This window comes from Carcharodon carcharias, chromosome 16 (genome assembly GCF_017639515.1).
Source record: "Carcharodon carcharias isolate sCarCar2 chromosome 16, sCarCar2.pri, whole genome shotgun sequence".
Classification (NCBI taxonomy): Eukaryota; Metazoa; Chordata; class Chondrichthyes; order Lamniformes; family Lamnidae; genus Carcharodon; species Carcharodon carcharias.
The window spans coordinates 93485331-93506004 of NC_054482.1; the positions used below are offsets into that span (position 1 = coordinate 93485331).

The following is a 20674-nucleotide window of genomic DNA, read 5'->3' on the forward strand; positions in this document are numbered from 1 at the left end:
CAAAGTAATCATCGATGTACCGGAGGAAGAGTTGTGGAAGGGGGCCGGATTAGGACTGGAATAAGGAATGTTCCACCTACCCCATAAAGAGACAGGCATAGCTGGGGCCCTCGCGTAGGCTGAGCGTCAACTCGCAGACACTTCCTCCTACCTCTCCCTAGACCATGACCCCACCATTGAACATCAAGCCATTGTTTCCAGGACTGTCACTGACCTCATCTCCTCTGGGGATCTTCCTCCCACAGCTTTCAACCTGATAGTCGCCCAATCTCGGACGGCCCGCTTCTACCTCCTACCCAAAATCCACAAACAGAACTGTCCCGGTAGACCGATCGTGTCAGCTTACTCCTGTCCCACGGAACTCATTTCTCATTATCTTGACTCCCTTCTCTCTCCATTTGTCCAGTCCCTTCCCACCTACATCCGTGATTCCTCTGACACCTTACATCACATCAACAATTTCCAGTTCCCTGGCCCCAACCGCTTCCTCTTCACCATGGTCGTCCAAACCCTCTACACCTCCATCCCCTACCAGGATGGTCTGAGGGCCCTTAGCTTCTTCCTCGAACAGAGGCCCGAACAATCCCTATCCACCACTACTCTCCTCCGTCTGGCTGAACTTGTTCTCGCACTGAACAATGTCTCCTTCAACTCCTCTCACTTCCTCCAAATAAAAGGTGTGGCTATGGGTACCCGCATGGGCCCCAGCTATGCCTGTCTCTTTGTGGGGTATGTGGAACATTCCTTGTTCCAGTCCTACTCCGGCCCCCTTCCACAACTCCTTCTCCGGTACGTCGATGATTACTTTGGTGCTGCTTCATGCTCTCGTTGGGACTTGGAAAAATTTATTAATTTTGCTTCCAATCTCCACCCCTCCATCATTTTCACGTGGTCCATCTCTGACACTTCCCTCCCCTTCCTTGACCTCTCTGTCTCAATCTCTGGTGATAGACTGTCCACCAATATCCATTACAAGCCTACCAACTCCCACAGCTACCTCGACTACAGCTCCTCACACCCCACTTCCTGTAAGGACTCCATCCCATTCTCTCAGTTCCTTCGCCTCCGTCGCATCTGTTCTGATGATGCTACCTTCAAAAACAGTTCCTCTGACATGTCCTCCTCCTTCCGTAACCGAGGTTTTCCACCCACGGTCGTTGACAGGGCCCTCAACCGTGTCCGGCCCATCTTCCACGCATCCACCCTCACGCCTTCTCCTCCCTCCCAGAAACATGATTGGGTCCCCCTTGTCCTCACTTATCACCCCACCAGCCTCCGCATTCAAAGGATCATCCTCCGCCATTTCCGCCAACTCCAGCATGATGCCACCACCAAACACATCTTCCCTTCATCCCCCCCTGTCAGCATTCCATAGGGATCATTCCCTCTGGGACACCCTGGTCCACTCCTCCATCATCCCCTACTCCTCAACCCCCACCTATGGCACCTCCCCATGCCCACGCAAAAGATGTAACACCTGCCCCTTCACTTCCTCTCTCCTCACTGTCCAAGGGCCCAAACACTCCTTTCAAGTGAAGCAGCATTTAGTCTACTTAGTCTACTGTATTCGTTGCCCCCAATGCGATCTCCTCTACATTGGAGAGACCAAACGTAAACTGGGCGACCACTTTGCAGAATACCTGTGGTCTGTCCACAAGAATGACCCAAACCTCCCTGTCACTTGCCATTTTAACACTCCACCCTGCTCTCTTGCCCACATGTCTGTCCTTGGCTTGCTGCATTGTTCCAGTGAAGCCCAACGCAAACTGGAGGAAGAGCACCTCATCTTCTGACTAGGCACTTTACAGCCCTCCAGACTGAATATTGAATTCAACAACTTTAGATCTTGAACTCCCTCCTCCATCCCCACCCCCTTTCTGTTTCTTCCCCCTTCCTTTGGTTTTTTTCCAATAAATTATATAGATTTTTCTTTTCCCACCTATTTCCATTATTTTTAAATATTTTTAAATCTTTTATGCTCCCCCCACCCCCACTAGAGCTATATCTTGAGTGCCCCACCATCCATTCTTAATTAGCACATTCGTTTAGATAATATCACCAACTTCAACACCTATGTGTTCTTTTGTTCTTTTGTCTGTGTCATCTTTTGATGATCTGCTTCTAGCACTGCTTGCTTGTCCCTACAACCACACCACCCCCCCTCCACTTCTCTCCCCCCACCCAACCCCCCCACCTTAAACCAGCTTATATTTCACCCCTTTCCTTGGATTCACCTAGTTCTGTTGAAGGGTCATGAGGACTCGAAACGTCAACTCTTTTCTTCTCTGCCAATGCTGCCAGACCTGCTAAGTTTTTGCAGGTAATTCTGTTTTTGTTTTGGATTTCCAGCATCCGCAGTTTTTTGTTTTTATCATTTGAGGGATTCGCTGTTGTGATCAGGATTCTCTTAAGGTTAACTTGCAGTTTGAGTCGGTAGTTAGGAAGGCAAATGCAATGTTGGCATTTATTTCAAGAGGACTAGAATATAAAAGCAGGGATGTGCTGCTGAGGCTTTATAAGGCTCTGGTCAGACCACATTTAGAATATTGTGAGCAATTTTGGGCCCCGTATCTCAGGAAGGATGTTCTGGCCCTGGAGAGGGTCCAGAGGAGGTTCACGAGAACAATCCCAGGAATGAAGGGCTTAACATATGAGGAATGTTTGAGGACTCTGGGTCTATACTCGATGGAGTTTAGAAGGATGAGGGGGGATCTGATTGAAACTTACAGACTACTGAACGGCCTGGATAGAGTGGACGTGGGGAAGATGTTTCCATTAGTAGGAGAGACTAGGACCTGAGGGCACAGCCTCAGACCTTTTAGAACAGAGATGAGGAGAAACTTCTTTAGCCAGAGAGTGGTGAATCTATGGAATTCATTGCCACAGAAGGCTGTGGAGACCAGGTCATTGAGTGTATTTAAGACCGAGATAGATAGGTTCTTGATTGGTAAGGGGATCAAAGGTTACAGGGAGAAGGCGGGAGAATGGGGTTGAGAAACTTATCAGCCATGATTGAATGGCGGAGCAGACTTGATGGGCCGAATGGCCTAATTTCTGCTCCTATATCTTATGGTCTTATCATCAGTGGGGGTTTCCTTCTAAGCGCTCCAGTTATTCTCTGTAAAATGCACTTAGAGATCTAGTTTGAAAACTGTAGGTTAGAAATTTCTGTTTGCAATGATGGAGTTAATGCCCTGTTATAGTGTACAGAGGATTGTCATGCCAACACATTAAGCATCCATGTGCTGTTACCACCAACAGTAATTTCTATAATGATAGGGCAGCATTTGTGAAACCTCTTGCCACAAGTCAGCCTCACAAACAGCAAGCAGCTTTTCAGAAAATCATTAGTTCACTGCCTGCAATGTTGCATGCAAGGACAAAAAGAAAACATTGTGGGCAGTATGCCAATGATTTTCTTGTCTTCTGTTGTGTGTGAGGCATCGCTGGTGTCGTGACACTTTGAAAAATTCCTCTCTTAATATTTACTAATGGACCTTTCTCAGTGAAATTGAATTGTTTGAGTGATAACATTGCCTCACTGGGCAAGGTCAAGATGGTCACTAATAAATCCAATAAAGAGCTCGGGAGAAACTTCTTTACTCAAGAGTGGTTAGAATGTGGAACTTGCTACCATATCGAATAGTTGAAGCAATTAGCATAGATGCATTTAAGAGGAAGCTAAGTAAATAATTGAGGGAGCAAGGAATAGAAGGCTGTGCCGAGATGATGTAAGGTGGGAGGAAGCTTGTGTGGAACTAAATACCCTGGATAGAACTGTTAGGCCTCTTTCTCTGTTGTACAATTCTATAAACCTACCCTCTGACTGAATGTGGGATGTGATTCTCGATCTCATTCTATTTTTGTTACATGATCAGACATTGTATTTGTACAAGATTGTTCTGTGTGTATTTGATATCTCATACTGAGGTAATGCATAGAGGTTTTCTGTGCAGAGACTGTTGCTGTTTCTGCATTAACTGAATTGTGTTTGCAGGACTTGTTTCACTGCCAGATAATGGATGGGAATCTCACTCAGAACATTGCCAACTACTTCCCTCTGATAGGCAAGTACTTCTTTTCAGTCTACATGTATGCGTTTTAGAGGGTTTGTATCCATTGTTCTCCCAATGTACTAGGAAAGTCATTATACATGGTGCTAGCTAATTTTCCGGCGGGTTTGGAGGATCGACATGTATGTGTGGACGTGGATAACAATGTGTCTGTGTGTTGTGCTGCTTGGACAGTGGGTGCTGCTTGTCATCTGTGCTGTAGAGATGACATTTGCAGAATCTAAACCTATTATAAATAAATTGAAACACAAAATGTTGGAAATACTCAGCAATTCAGGCAGCATCTGCAGCATGAAGCAAAATTCACGTTTCATCAAAATTGGAGCACATAGGATATGTAATAGGTTTTAAGCAAGTTACAGAGGCAGGGAAAAAGGGAGGGGAGGAAAGAACAAAGGGAAGGTCTGTGATAGGGAGGTAGGCAAGAGAAATTAAATGACAAAAGGGATGATGGTGCAAGGCAAAAGGGGATGGTAACAGTAGTAAAGAAACAGAAGGTGGGTCTTGGGGAGTTGTAAATGGGAATAGTAGAATCATTACCAACAGCTGCTGTTTGAAAAATGGAAACAGTGGTTAAGATCTAAAACCCTTAAACCCAATGTTGAGTCCAGAAGCTTGTAAAGGGCCTAATCAAAAAATGAGATGCTGTTGCTCCAGCTTCTATTGAGTTTCATTGTATCAGTGTAGGAAGCCGAGGAGAGAGAGATCAGAGTGGTAGTGACTGTTGACCAGTAATCAAGGTTACGATTATGGACTAAACCGAGGTGTTCTCCAAAGCAATCATCCAGCCTGCATTTAGTCTCCCCAGTGTAGGGGAGACCACAGCATGAGCAGGACTAAATTGAAAGAGGTACAAATAATTGCTGCATCACCTGGAAGGTGTGTTTTGGGGCCCTGAAGGGTGAGAAGTGGGGAGGTAAAAAGCATATTTTCTGTTTCCATCGGAAGTTGTCATGGGAAGGGGGTGCAATTGGAGGTGGGCCAGGGTTTCATGGAGGGAATTGTCCCTTCAGAATGTTGGGAGGGGAAGGTGTGTTTGGTGGTGACATTGTGCTAGAGGTGGCAGAAATAGCAAAGGATAATCCATTGAATGTGGAAGCTGGTGGGATGCAGAGCAAGGACCAGGGGAACCCTATTTTGGTTCTGGGAGGAAGGGGAAGGGGTTAGAGCAGATGTGCGGGAAGTGGGATGGACACAATTGAGGTCCCTGTGGACCACAATGGAGGGATATCCTCAGCTAAGGGGAAAGGAAAACATATTGGAAGCATTAGCATGGAAGGTGGGGTAGTTTGAAAAGTCATCAATCTGAAATGTTAACCTTATTCCTTTCTCCTAATTCAGATGGTTAAAATTATTAAAGGTTTTGATAGAGTTGCCACAGACAGATTGTTCCTATTCATGGGGTGGAACAAAACTAGAGGCCATGAATATAAGATAGTCACAAAGGTATTGAACACAAAATTCAGAAGAACATTGCTTAAAATGTGGAACTCGCCAGCACAGGGAGCAGTTGAACTGAATAGTACGGATGCATTTAAGGGGATGCATATGAGGGAGAAGTGAATAGATGTTTACGTTGTTAAGAGTTAGATACAGAAGGATGGGAGGAGGCTCAAGCAGCACATAAACATCTGCATGGATAGGTTGGGCTGAATGGCCTGTTTTGGTACAGTATATTCTGCATAATTATTTGACTCTGGAGGTGAGAGTGCTACCAGCTGACAATGGCTGTAATGAAAATGCCAAGATAATCTTCACTGGGCGTTATTTGGGTACCCTAGCCTTCAGGAACTAGGGATAAAAGTGCATACAAAAACGTTGCTGCTGTGGGAAAGAATGTTAAATTATATGAAGTTAATTGGAGTGGTTCAGCAGCCCCATTTCTGAAATTAGAATTAAAATTAAATTTTAAGAATTGCATTTTCCTTGCAGTTAAAAACACTCCAAGAATTACTAAAGCTGCAAGCTCCATCATTTCACGGCTTATGTCTCATAATCAAGGTACCGAGTGGAAGAGTCCTCGGGCATATACAACAGGATTGTGCATGGAATGTACAAGTAGAATTGTTCTGTGCTCATTTGTCCAGTACTGAATGACCTGTTCCTGCTTGAAGTTCAACTGATGATTGTATTGGGTAGTTTAATTCCCCGATGATTCAATCACACTAAGCAGCACCTGGAGTTGTGTAGTGCTGATCAGCAGAAAGGGTATTATATTGCAATCAAATTTGAGACTGGCACATCATTAAAGTCTGTTAATTTGCAGAGGACACTGAAGTTTTGCCTAGGCTGATGAGATATTACATTGAATGAACCAGCCACCATCAATACACTGCTAAAGCTGTCATTCCCAGAAACATAATTAAGAATGGTGTTTTTCATTAAAAAATATTCAGTTCACCAAGCTCAATGGCATACATGGCTGTCAGTGAATTCCGTGCAGAGATCTCCTGTCAGAGATAATTGCGCTTTTAATCCTGAGTCCTACTTTACATGTTGTTTGGTTAAGATCCCTGAAGGATGTACTGCATTGCTGCTCTGATGTGTTGTGTCTTCTACCATCAGGTCATGTCCAAATCGCACAAGCTCCTAACCGGAATGAACCAGATAGTCCCGGAGAGATCAACTACAGCTACATATACGGCCTGCTGGAGAAATTGGAATATCAAGGTTTTATAGGCTGCGAATATACTCCAAAAGGTGGGTTACCCAGAATTGCATTTCCTTCACACTCTTCTTTCTTTAGATACTATAGACACAGTACTGAAATTTGGGAGTGTACGTTTGTGATCGCAGAGTCACACAGACAGGAGGAGGCCATTTGGCCCACATGCCTGTGCCAGCTCAAAAGCTGGACATTGGGATTATTTGGAAAGTTCTTTTAATGTTCTGCTTTTGACCCATGGCTCAACATGCTTCTTCCTTTTCAAGTATTTATCCAGCTCCCCACTGAAAGTTATTATTTAATCTGTCTCCAACAGGCAATACATTTCAGATGAGAACAACTTGCTGCATAAAAAAGATGTTTCCTCATGTCGCCTCTGGTTCTTTTGTCAACCGTCTTAAACCTGTGTCCTCTGGTGTCTTTTTGCTACTGGAAACAATTTTTCCTTGTTTACTCTATTAAAATATTTCAAGATTTTGAACCCCTCTGTCAAACTTCCCGTTAATCATCTCTGCTCTAAGGAGAACAATCCCACTTTCTCTAGTCTGTCCATGTAACTGAAGTTTCTCATCCCTATTACCATTCTTGTAAATCTCCTCAGCAGCCTCTCCAAGGCCTTGACATTATTCCTGAAGTGTGCTGCCCAGAATTCAGCACAATACTCCAGCTGAGGCCTAACCAGTGTACCTATGCATCTATTTGTAAAGCCAAAGAACTCATATGCCTTTTAAATAACTTTCTCAATTAGTCCTGCCACCATCAAAGACTTGTGTATGTGTACCCCTAGGTTACACTAAAACTCTAAAATTATATAATTTTGTTTTTTTGCCTCTTTTCATTTTTCCTGCCAAAATGAATCACATCGCATTTTTTTGCATTAGATTCTACCTGCCATGTACCTTCCCATTTTACCAGACTGTCCATGTCCTCCTGAAGTCTGTTACAGTCCTCCTCACTATTCACTACATTTCCAGCTTTCATGTCATCTGCAAGTTTTGAAAGCGTTACCAGTACACTCAAGCCCTGGTTATTTTTATTTGTAAAAAAGAGCACCATCTCTTGGGGGGACAACACCGCACATATCATTCCTATCTGAAAAACAACTGTTCACCACTACGCAATTCTTTCTTTCCCTGAACCAATTTGTATCCATGCAGCCATTGTCCCTTCAATTCCAGGGGCTTCAATTTTGCTAACAATTTTATTACATATGAACGTACGAAATAGGAGCAGAAGTAGGCCATTCAGCACCTTGAGCCTGCTCTGCCATTCATTAAGATCATGGCTGATCTATTTGTATTTCAAGGTCCACCTTCCCATCTACCCCTGATAACCTTTGATTCCCTCGACTAACAAGAATCTATCTACCTCTGCCTTAAAAATATTCAATGACCCCGTCTCCACCATCTTCTGAGGCAGAGAGTTCCAAAGTCGCACAGCCCCCTGAGGGAAGAAAATTCTCCTCATCTCTGTCCTAAAAGGGCAATCCCTAACTTTAAAATAATGTCCCCTAGCTCTGGACTCACCCACAAGAGGAAACATCCTTTCCATGTCCACCTTGTCAATACAATTTAGGATCTTATATACTTCAATCAAGCCACCGGTCACTCCAGTGGTTATCAAACATTTCTGAAAACCCATATACATAACACCAACTGCACTACCCTCATCAATTCGTTCCGTTACTTCACTAGAGAACTCAATCAAGTGAGCCAAGCATGATTTGCTTTTAACAAATCCATGCTGCCTTGCACTTATTAACCCATACTTTTCCAAGCGTCAGTTCATTTTGTCACTGATTCATATCTCTAAAAGTTTCCTCACCACAGATGATAAGCCGATTGTTCTGAATTGCCAAGTTTAGCCCCCTTCCCTTCTTTTGAACAGGGGTGTAACTTTTTTCATCCTCCAGTCCTCTGGCACCACTCCAATTTCTAAGGAAAATTGGAAGATTGTGGTCAGTTGGGAAGCGGGTGTCATAGTGGTAATGTCACTAGATTAGTAATCCAGAGGGCCAGGTCAATGTTGTTGGGATACAGTTCAAATCCCAGCACAGCAGCTGGTGGAATTTGAATCCAGTTAATAAATCTGGAATTAAAAGCTAGTTTTGGTAATAGTGACCATGAAACCATTGTCGATTGTCGTAAAAACCCACCTGGTTTACTAATGTCCTTACCTGGTCTGGCCTACATGTGACTCTAGACTCACAGCAATGTGGTTTACTCTTAAATGCCCTCCAAAACGGCCTAGTAAGCTACCCAGTTGTATCAAACTGCTATGAAGCCTAAAAGGAATGAAACTCGATGGGCTGCCCGGTATCGATCTGGGCACTGGAAATGACAACGGCACAGCCAGCCCTGTCAACCCTACAAATTCCTCCTTACTAACATCTGGGGGCTTGTGTCCAATTTGGGAGAGCTGTCCCAGACTAGTCAAGCAACAGCCTGACATAGTCATACTGACAGAATTATACCTTATAGACAATGCCCCAGACACCACCATCACCATCCGTGGGTAGGTCTTGGCCCACCGGCAGGACAGACCCAGCAGAGGTGGCGGTACAGTGGTATACAGTCGGGAGGGAGTTGCCCTGGGAGTACTCAGCATTGACTCTGGACCCCATGAAGTCTCATGACATCAGGCCAAACATGGATGGGAAACCCCTTGCTGGTAACTACTTACCCTGCCTCCTCAATATTCCTCCATGTTGAACACCATTTGGACGAAGCACTGAGGCTGGCAAGGGCACAGAATGTACTCTGGGTGGGGTACTTCAATATCCTTCACCAAGACTGGCTCAGTAACACCACTACTGACTGAGCCAGTCGAGACCTAAAGGACATAGCTGCAAGACTGGGTCTGCGGCAAGTGGTGAGGGAACCAGCAAAACGGAAAAAATTTCTGACCTCATCCTCACCAACCTATCTGTCACAGATGCATCTGTCCATAACAGTATTGGTAGGAGTGCTTGTGGAGACAAATTCCTGTCTTCACATTGAGGATACCCTCCATCGTATTGTGTGGCACTATCGCCGTGCTAAATGGGATAGATTTTGAACAGATCTAGCAACTCAAAACTGAACATTCATGAGGCATTGTGGAACCTCAGCAGCGGCAGAATTGTATACAACCTCAATCTATAACATCACGGCTCGGCATATCCCCCACTCTACCATTACTATCAAGTTGGGGGATCAACCCTGGTTCAATGAAGAGTGCAGGAGGGCATTTCAGGAGCAGCACCAGGATTACCTAAAAATGAAGTCTCAATCTGATGAAGCTACAACAGAGGACTATTGCATACAAAACAGCATGTGATAGACAGAGCTGAGCGATCCCACAACCAATGGAACAAATTTAAACTCTGCAGTTCTGCCACATCCAGTCGTGAATGGTGATGGACAATTAAACAACTCGCAGGAGGAAGAGGCTCAACAAATATCCCCTTCCTCAATGATGGAGGAGCCCAGCATATCAGTGCAAAAGAAAAGGCTGAAGCATTTGCAACCATCTTCAGCCAGGAGTGCCAAGTGGATGATCGTAGGTGCCAGTTTTCTGCCAATTTGATTCACTCCACATGATATCAAGACATGGCTGAGGACAATGGATTCTACAAAGGCTATGGGCCCTGACAATGTTCTGGCAGTAGTTCTGAAGACTTGTGCTCCAGAACTTGCTACACCCCTAGCCAAGTGGTTCCAGTACAGCTACAACACTGGCATCTACCTGGCAATGTGGAAAATAGCCCAGGTACATCCTGTACACAAAAAGCAGGATAAATCCAACCCGGTAAACTACTGCCCCATGAGTCTGCTCTCAATCATCAGTAAAGTGATGCAAGGGGTCATCAACAGTGCTATCAAGCAGCACTTACTCAGCAATAACCTCCTCACTGATGCTTAGTTTAGGTTCTGCCGGGACCACTCAGTTTCTGACTTCATTACAGTTTTGATTCAAGCATGGACGAAAGAGATGAACTCCAGAGGTGAGTTAAGAGTGACTGCCCTTGACATCAAGGCAGCATTTGAGCGAGTGTGGCATCAAGGAGCCCATGTAAAACTGGAGTCAATGGGATTCGGGGGCGGGGGGGGGAAACTCTCCACTGGTTGGAGTCATACCTAGCACAAAGGAAGATGGTTGTGGTTGTTGGAGGTCAGTCATTTCAGTCCCAGGACATCACTGCAGGAGTTCCTCAGGGTAGTGTCCTAGGCCCAACCATCTTCAGCTGCTTCATCAATGATCTTCCTTCCATAATAAGGTCAGAAGTGGGGATGTTCACTGATGATTGTGCAATGTTCAGCACCACTTACGACTCCTCAGATACTGAAGCAGTCCATGCCTATATGCAGCAAGACCTAGACAACATTCAGGCTTGGGCTGAATGCGGCAAGTAACATTCACGCCACACAAGTGTCAGGCAATGACCATCTCCAACAAGAGAGAAGCTAACCATTGCCCCTTGCTGTTCAATAGTATTACCATCACTGAATCCTCCACTATCAACATCCTGGGGGAGTTACCATTGACCAGAAACTGAACAGAGCCAGCTATATAATTACTGTGGCTGCAAGAACAGGTCAGAGACTGTGGATTCTCCTGACTCCCCAAAACCTGCCCACCATCTACAAGGCAAAGTCAGGAGTTTTATGGAATACTCTCCACTTGCCTGGATGAGTGCAGCTCCAACAACACTCAAGAAGCTTCACACCAACCAGGACAAAGCAGCCCCCTGGATTGGCATCCCATCCACAAACATTCACTCCATCCACCATTGATGCACAGTAGCAGCATTGTGTACCATCTACAAGATGCACTGCAGAAACTCGCCAAGGCTCCTTAGACAGCACCTTCCAAATCCATGACTGCTACCATCTAGAAGGACAAGGGCAGGAGACACATGGGAACACCACCACCCTGGATGTTCCCCTCCAAGCCACTCACCATCCTGACTTGGAAATATATCGCCGTTCCTTCACTGTCGCTGGGTCAAAATCCTGGAACTCCCTCCCAAACAGTACTGTGGGTGTACCTACACCACTTGGACTGCAGCGGTTCAAGAAGGCTTCTCACCACCACCTTCTCAAGGGCAACTAGGGATGGGCAATAAATGCTGGCCTGGTCAGTGATGCCCACATCTGTGAAAGAATTTTTTAAAAAAGAACATCCACAATATCCACCCTCACTTCCCTCAGTAATCTAGGGTGCATCCCATCCCAGACTGGGTGATCTTTCTACATTGAGCACTGCCATCCTTTAACACCTCTTTATCTGTTTTTATCCTTTCCAATTTCTCTACTATTTCCTCCTTTACTGTGATATAGGCAGCATGCTCTTCTTGAGTGAAGACTAATTTACTACTTCAACCATGCCCTCTGCCTCCACAAGGTCTCCTTTTTGGTACCCAATTGGGTCCAACCTTCCTTTGAATAGCCTTTTATTATTTATATATTTGTGTGAGAGTTGGATATCACAAAAAGTAGTGACTCAACAAATCAAGCTAGCTTCATCCACATCCAGTTAAGTTTTAAAAAGTGCACTGTCCATTAAGTTTTTAAGTCTTAACTATTGTCATTGGGTTTATGAAACTGAGCATGAACAATAAAAAGAAATTAAAATCAAAGCAACTGTGTGGCTTTGTATATTCAAGCCCAGCATATACAATGAGAAAAGGATGCAACAGTTTGCTTACAGGGGAATCTGAATTTTTACCTGGTGGCTCATACATTTACTGGGCAAGTAAGAAATAATCTGTTGATTCTACCTTTTACAATAAATCAGTGTTTTTCAGCTGTATGACAAATTTACAAGGTGCTAGGCAATCTATTGTAGTCTGTCCATAAACAGAAATATTCAGTAAGCGGGTTCTGGAACAATTTAACATTCTATTTTTTAAAAAAAGCTCCTCATTTTTTGGGGGGTTTGCTGTTTACTTTTGTCCACAATAAGATCAAAACAATTTCTTTTAAGGCATAAGGTGAACACCCTAAAACAATAAGGTCATACAGGGAGCTCCAGCGTATAGGGCATGGCCACCATTAATTGTTAAAATGTGGATTTAATTTTTTTCTCTTTTTTTTTATTTAAACAGGCAACACTGTGGATGGTCTTGGCTGGTTGAGGAGCTACTGGACCAAACAAGGCACCAATAAGCTGGCTGATGTAACTGAATGTCAGTAATGGAGATGAGGAGTAATTTGCCGAATCTCCTACTTGAGTAACAACAGTTGCATTTCTATGAAATCAGATTCTAATTCAGACTGAATTTATGGGATGGTCATTTGCGCAACCATTCATAAAGCACCCTTCAGAGGTTGAAAACCAGTTAGAATATAAAAAAGTGTGGAATTAAAAATGTTTGACTCAATCACAATCCAGTTTATTCACTTAATCTCCTCAGCAAAAGTTCTGCAGAAAGATTTCTTGATCCCTAAGGATAATAAAACAGAATTCTATTTAATCGCCCTCATCATCCACATTCAATGATGAAGTGTTGTTTACCATTGTTGAAAAATACCATTTCACCCCATCTCAACAGCATAGCAAGACAGTACTTGGTTAACCATCATAACAACATTCACAATCGGCTGCTTACCAATTCTTCTTTTTTAAAATAATTTATATTTTATATGCTGGTAGTCTGTTCCACATTACCACTACTGAATGAACATCATGACATTTTTTCTAATCCCGAGTCTCACTTGAGGCTAATTAATTTTTAAAGCCCTGTATCTTCCAGTTAAATTCAAATAACCTGCTTCTTTCTGCATAATTGACATGCCCCAATATTTTAAAAACTTTGAATCATTTCTCTTCCTCGCTCTCCCTACATTTTGACAGAAGCAAGCGCAGTTCTGCACATTTCTCTTCATAACTTAGATCCTCTAAATCCCAGAATAATTCCTGTCACTGTTCTCTGAAGCTTCTTTGATATAGCAATGACTTTTTGGAAAGTACCAAAACATGCAACTGTTCCAAATCTGATCTCAGCAACTATAGTCACTGGTACAAGTTTAGAATAACTTGTGTTAAATGTCATCAAGCCGTATCCCAGGATTTAATTAGATTTGTCTCAAGGGCAGGTAGGGATGGGCAATAAGTGCTGGCCTTGCCAGCAACACACATCCCAAAAACAAATTAAAAAAACTTCATAGTGATTACAAACTTTTTGAATGATCAGTAAGCACACCCAGATTAATTTCCTTCCCCAGCTTTATTGCAGGACAAAAATAAAGCTGTTTCCCTTGGATATCTCAGAAGCAGCTTGATCCTTGCTGTTTCTGGTTAGTTTTTAATTATACAATATAGTATTTCTTCATTATCTACACATTTGCTGTTTCTTTCACAATTATGCATTCCCTGAGTTAAAATCTATGTATAGCTCCTTAGCCAGTAGACTTAATTGGTCTGGGGCTTTGAATGTTGTTTATCTACCTTAGGTTTATTACCTAGCCACTTAGCTTGAAATCATCATCACATTTGACGTAAGTACATTCCTCCGGGTTATTTATGAATCATGTGAACAGTAGGGAGCTGACACAGATCCATGTGCCATGCTGTTGCTCACTGTCATCCAGGCAGTGATTTTTCCATTTTATCACCGCCTTTGCCTTCACGTTGCCAAGTCACTTTTCAATCCAGCTGGCTTAATTGTCACTCATTCCACGAGTCTCATTATAAAATAAACACAATGACAGGCTAGTCCAAGTTTTAGTCATTTGTCTGATGAGGCAATATTCCTGTTAAGTGAATGGAATTACTTAAAGTATTTTCTCTTTGTTTTGCACCATCTTTGCCTGCCCTACCTACATATCAAGTTATAACCAGGATGATTTCCTATCTCAATTTAGGGACCATAACACTGCTCCTGATAACTTATTATCCAATGAATCGAGGGATTGTCACATTTAAAAATAAACAATGAGAGGACTTGATCACCTCTCACAATACCTAATTCTCTGGTTTAGCATCCCTTTTTTGTGCATGTTGGAATATTGTATATAAAAAATATAAGTTGGTGTTCTAGTTGTTGATAGCAGTGGGTGTTCATCATACCTAAGGTGGCACCAATGTTGAGGGGAGCATTAAGTTTATGGTAGAAGGGTGTTTTGATGACTACATATGTTGTTGGTTTAGTGGGTCATCAAACCATTGTTTTAACTCTGCGGAGCAGAACTTAAATCAAGTTGTTGTTTGCCAGTTGAAAAGATTGAAGCACATTTGGCCATTGTCTAACAATCATTAACTTTACCCAGCCAAGCTGGCTGCTACGAGAAATGGGAATGCTGCCCTGATATAGCGTAAGTTACTCCTTTTACGTTAGGGTTAAAAAATGTTGGTGAGGCCGTGTGCATGGAGCTTACTCTGCAAATACTTGTTGCTTGAGGGGGTGCTGAATGGCGACAGGGCCTCAAAAACAGAAAAAAAAATGTTCTAAAAATAATATCCCATCTTTTGATGAAAGGAAACTGAATAAGTTTAACAAAACTCATTCTGATAATCTAGATCTCCAGATACCCCATTGTCACAAATCCCTTTTCAGCTGGGGAGATGGTACAATCTAAGTACTAAACGCTGCTGTGCCAGCCCACAATTGTTCAGCAAGTGACAGTTCATAAAAAAACACAGGAATGCTGTGCAAACCCATATAGAGCAGATTAACTAACCAAGCAAGGACAATTTTGAAAAAATAAACCTCAGGTGGATCCAACCTCAATCTGACTTTTACCTTGTTGCCGATCTGTTTGATCTGATCGTGACATTGCTGCTGGAACTACACATCATTGTGGTTTTATATTTAACACAGTGCTACACTCTGATGCAGGAATGTCAGTGGAGATAACAGGAAAAACAAAAGAGAAACATCCTTATTAAGTCAATTTCACAATGGTTCAGTGCGAAAAAAAAATCAGTGAAACTCACAAAGAGGAAGTATAGGAATCGACAGGGAACTGTCAGGCACACAGATACACAAAACTAAATCTGCACCACTGGCAGCTGAGCACAGGAAGTGTCTAATTCAACAACAGTTCACAAGACACATAACTCTGTGGGTCTCCAATGCTGTCAGGAGTTGATAACATTCAGTCCTTTGTGAAAAATGCTGCTGACTGTAAGAGTACTATGCATTTACCCTCATCAGTACATTTATATTAAAGTGCCTGTGTGGGAGAGTACTAATATATAGGAGAACCCCAAACTTCCCTCACCCACCTGCTTGTGCCCAGATTAAGCAGGGCTTAGCTGGTGTGGTCTGCCTGCTGTGAGCTCAACTTCAAAGTCATCCTCATTAACTCAATAACCCCAAGAGTGGGGCAAGCCCCCGCAGTAGAGTGGTCTATTCCCCCGTTGAAGGACCACACATTGACAAGTGGCTGTAGCCAACACTGGGAGTGAAAAAAAGTACAATTTACCTTTCTGAGCCTTCTTGACCTGGTTACCGGCCCCTTTCAGATTCTGCCAATCCAAGGGGAAAGGCAAGAGGGAGCCCAGGCACAATTGGCTTACTGCCAATTTCTTTTGGTGCCTTTGTTTTTAGGTGCCTGCTCCAGTGTTCTTATAGCCATGTTAGCTAGAAGCACCCTAATGGCCTTGCTACTTCATTTTCATGGCTTCCACTGGCCTGCATCTGTTCTGCCAGCATAGGAGAACAGTAGTGGGCTGAAGTCTATCATCATTGCGCCATGTACTGCAAAACTGGATCTTCGTTAAAATGTGCAAGTAGCTATGCATCCAAATGAAGAATCAGGTAAAAAATTGATACTTCTAATGAAACAGTTTGGTGAAATTAGATGCCCAATCCCACTGCTTTCTACCATCTGCCTCCTTGAACCAGCTGTTTACCTTTCAACCCTTGTGCAAGATCATGCTACAATAATGAACAAGATATAATTTAAGGTTGTAGATGAAAGGAAGCAAAGATAATTGGCATACCAAAAATATAGTTAAAGCCTTAAGACAAACATGAGCTCTATACAGTGGGATTCATAAGAGAAGGTAAAAACACTAGGAAAGAGTAATGTTGCTAAAAGGACCTGACACTATTCAAGAGGGACATATCAGCTGCAGATAAGGGGAAGCAGACTGTCAATTGGGTGGGAACATGTAATATCAAGGGAAATAAGTTAATACTTTGGAATCATAGGGCAAGGATGAGAAATTGCGATGGAATTATTCAAATTTTTAAAAAGCATTAGAGAAAGGAAGAGTGCTGATTGTGGGAGATTTGACTCATCTAATAGTTAAGCAGTACAAGAATGAGAAGGTTTTTTTTGAACAGGGAGAATAAATTCAGGAAACTGGTCAGGATCGCTCAGCATAAAACTTTGGGGAGTATAAGGCTGTTCTCTAACATTTATTAAAGAATCTGAGAGAGTGAATTTTTGGTAACAGTTGAGTACCACTGACAGTTACATTAACTTTACAGTTGAGTTTGAAGCAAGGGGATATAAAATACAAATACCTGTTTTTTTGGTTTTAAGGCAATCAGAAGAGAACTTGGGCAGAAATACTTGGAAATAAAAATCTCCAGGGCTTGTTGGCCAGGGAAAAAAATAAATATTTTGGTGGATAGATAGGCAGGAAAAGGTGTAAATGATAAAACAGGATTAGGATATCAGTGAAATATAATGCTAAGCAGGTACATAGAGGTAAGAATATGAAAAATGTCAAAATCATTGGAGGTGACAAGGAAAATTAGAAAACATGCGAAAAAGATGCTCGAATTGTAATCCACACATAATGAAAATAACACATGGAAATCACAATTGAATTTAGGGCAAAGTTTGATTTGAAGTAACAAATAAAAGATGATTCCCTCAAGGATAAGGGAGATAAGAATAGTGGTCACCAGTAAAATTGCTAACAAACACTGAGATCTTAAAGGATGGAATCTTGTCCCCCTCCCCCCACCCCCATTGTAAGTTTGATTGCAGGGCATTTAATTGGGTGGGAGGGAATCCTGTCGTCTTCCTGCCTCTGCCCCCAATTAAGTCCATGGGTGCAAGGTGCGTGGATGGCCCTCCTGCCCTGCCACCATTTGAGGCCCTTTACGTGACCAGTTACTATCCACTTAAGGGCCTCATTCCATTGCTGCTGGTATTAACCCAGTAGCAGGTGGAGGTCTCGCCATGAATGGAGAACAACAAGCAAATCCTGGCATGTCCTGGAGGGGACCCTTGTTCAAAGTGCATGATTGGGGGAGCCAGCGTCAGGAAGTGGGGAACCCACTGAAAGCCACACTCCTGATCTTAGGAGTTCTTACTGCTGCTCATGATGAGTGATAGTTGTACCATTCCTCATCAACAACGTTCTCTTATGAGGAAAGGTTGGACAGGCTAGGCGTAATTGTATCCAGTGGAGTTTAGAAGAGTAAGAGGTGATTTGATTGGCACCTTTAAGATCCTGAGGGGTCTTGACAGGGTGGATGTGGAGAGGATGTTTCCTCTTTTGGGAGAATCTAGTACTAGGGGCCACTGTTCTATAAAAAGGGGGGTCACCCATTTAAGACAGTGATGAGGAGAAAGTTTTATTCTGAGGGTAGTGAGTATTTACAACATTCTTCCTCAAAAGGTGGTGGAAGCAGAGACTTTGAATATTTTAAAGGCAGAGGTAGATAGATTCTTGATAAGCAACAGGGTGAAAGGTTATTGGGGGTAGAAGAGAGGTTACAATCAGATCAGCCATGATCTTATTGAATGGTGGAGCAGGCTCGAGGGGGCACATGGCTGACTCCTGCTTCTAATTCGTATGTTCGTATGTAACAACACCCTCACCTTTGAGCAAGGAAACACACCATAAGATATAACTTAAAAACGTAGATGTGAGTGGTATCTTATGTTTTTTTTTAAAAAATGCTGAACATTTAGCATGAAATAAAAGATGGTTATCAACACTGGGTTACAGCTCACAGATTTCACTGGTGTTGCAACTGGCTAAGTAAATGAGAATGCAGATGTGCAATACATTGATTTATTTATTTATTCAGGTCTCTCACTAGGGATTCATAGATAAAAAGGCGTATGGAGGTCCAGGAGGAAGTTGCAAATTAAATTAATTGGTTAGATAATGGGAAACAGCATCAATACTGATGGTAAGACTTTCAGCTAGATAATTGGGTAGCTGTGACTGGTAGAGTTCCTGATGGTCTTTAATGGCACTCCTGCTGTTCACATTTCTTAACAATTGTCTTGCAATATCTATTTTCAAGAATATTCAGTTGAACTTTAAGGACCATTTGAAATCTATCCTCCCAGTGCAAAATGGGCAGGTGGGCAGCTAAAATCCATTGGGTGACTTGCCTGATGTCATCTCTTTTAATCTACTCCTCTAAGACGACAGCAAAGACACCTGCTTGGTGTCACAACCGGTCCTTAGGCGAGCCACCCCCCCCCCCCCCCCCCCCAAATTTGCTATGGTCCCAGACAAGATACTCCAAATTGTTAACTTCCCAAATAGGACCGCAATTTTGTTATGCTCCCGGGGTGAGGAGGAATGATCTGGCTTCCCCCTTCTTTATCCAACCCCCATGGTTGGTCACAACAAGGTTAATTTTAAAAAGGATTCCTTCCCTTCTGGATACCTTATCCCAGTCCAAATGTATTTATGTTTTACAATGAGCCAATTTAATCAGGTTTTCTTGAGTCAAAGAAATAGTAAGTTTATTAGTTACTAAAAATCTGAGAATAAATAATAAAAACACAACACACGTACACAGATCAAAAATGAGAAGCTCAGTCCAAAAATAAAAGTTAAAAAAGATATATGAATCAGTCTTTGGCTTGTTCGTGAGGTATAGATGGTGAAATGTTTCGGCTGTTGAGTGATTCCGGTAGAGCTGACTTTGTTAATTGAGCAGTTGGTTTGGAGACACTTGGTTCTGCAAGTTAGCTGAAGTTGTTGTCCTGTTTCCTTTTTGACTGTGACTTTGTGGACTTGCCTCCAGCCAGAGAGAGAAGACTTTTACAAGTTGCAAGCTGCAGGGATGTCTAGTTGCTGTTCCTCTGTTGTGATCTTCACCACACACACTCACACCCCAGAACTAGAAAACACTGATCAGGTTTGCAGCTGACATTTTAACCCTTTTCTTGTGTATTCTTGGAAGGGGACAAAACCAAAAATGTCTTTCGCCCAGACAATGGATATGGCGGTGCCTTCTGATAAATATGCAAAACGCGGTCTGCTGAGATCATTGTGCCGTGCCCCTAAGTGAAATTTTTATTCTGGTCCCACCAGTTTAATTCTCACCCAGCTTGCCTGTATTTCCCCCTTAGGTTGGGCAAATGCCAAATACTACAAAAGCCTGAAACTCATTGGTTTAAATGTGATTTTTTTTAAGCACTAGAAACTAAAGATCATAAAATAAGTTTAGAAGGAGAACCAGGTTAAGATCAGAGAATAAGATTAAAATCCCACAATATTGAATGAGATGCCTAACATTCCACACTTTTTAATGAACCTTAACACTATCTATTTTGCTGTCAATTTTTCCATTTACAATGGACAGAATGATACAATGCCTGCTAAAGAAACTAATTCGCTTTGAGACTTTGATCAAGCATGCAATGCAAATAAAACAAAGGAACAAAAATGTGCGCCCAGCTGTACTGTACAAAGTATGTACTTTGCATCAGATAACAGAAAATTATGGTAACAATAATCACAAAGCCATGAAATAAACCTTTTTCTCCTTAGTATTGGAAGCCTCAGTTGTGAATTATCTTCTGAATGCTAAACAATGTGTTCAATGCCTTCTCTTAAGACTCATCCTGGCCTACTCCTGGTGTCCCCAACATCGCAGATTCTACAGCCAAATTGATTCACTCCACATGACATCAAGAAATAGCTGAAGGCACTGGATACAACAAAGGCTATGGGTCCCAGCAGTATTTATTTTCATTCATAGGATGTGTGCATTGCTGGCTAGGCCAGCATTTATTGC

At 42.7% G+C, this 20674-nt stretch overlaps 1 protein-coding gene across 1 annotated transcript in view; it reads left to right on the forward strand.

Moving 5' to 3' along the window:
- The window catches only part of hyi (hydroxypyruvate isomerase), a 45200-nt gene extending 30511 nt beyond the window's left edge, over nt 1-14689 (forward strand). The window contains exons 8-10 of the mRNA XM_041208538.1: nt 3998-4067; nt 6639-6773; nt 12827-14689. Coding sequence (XP_041064472.1) covers nt 3998-4067; nt 6639-6773; nt 12827-12915 — 294 coding nt within the window. The 3' untranslated portion in view covers nt 12916-14689. The remainder of the gene's footprint in view (nt 1-3997; nt 4068-6638; nt 6774-12826) is intronic.
- Nucleotides 14690-20674: the final 5985 nt, after the last annotated feature.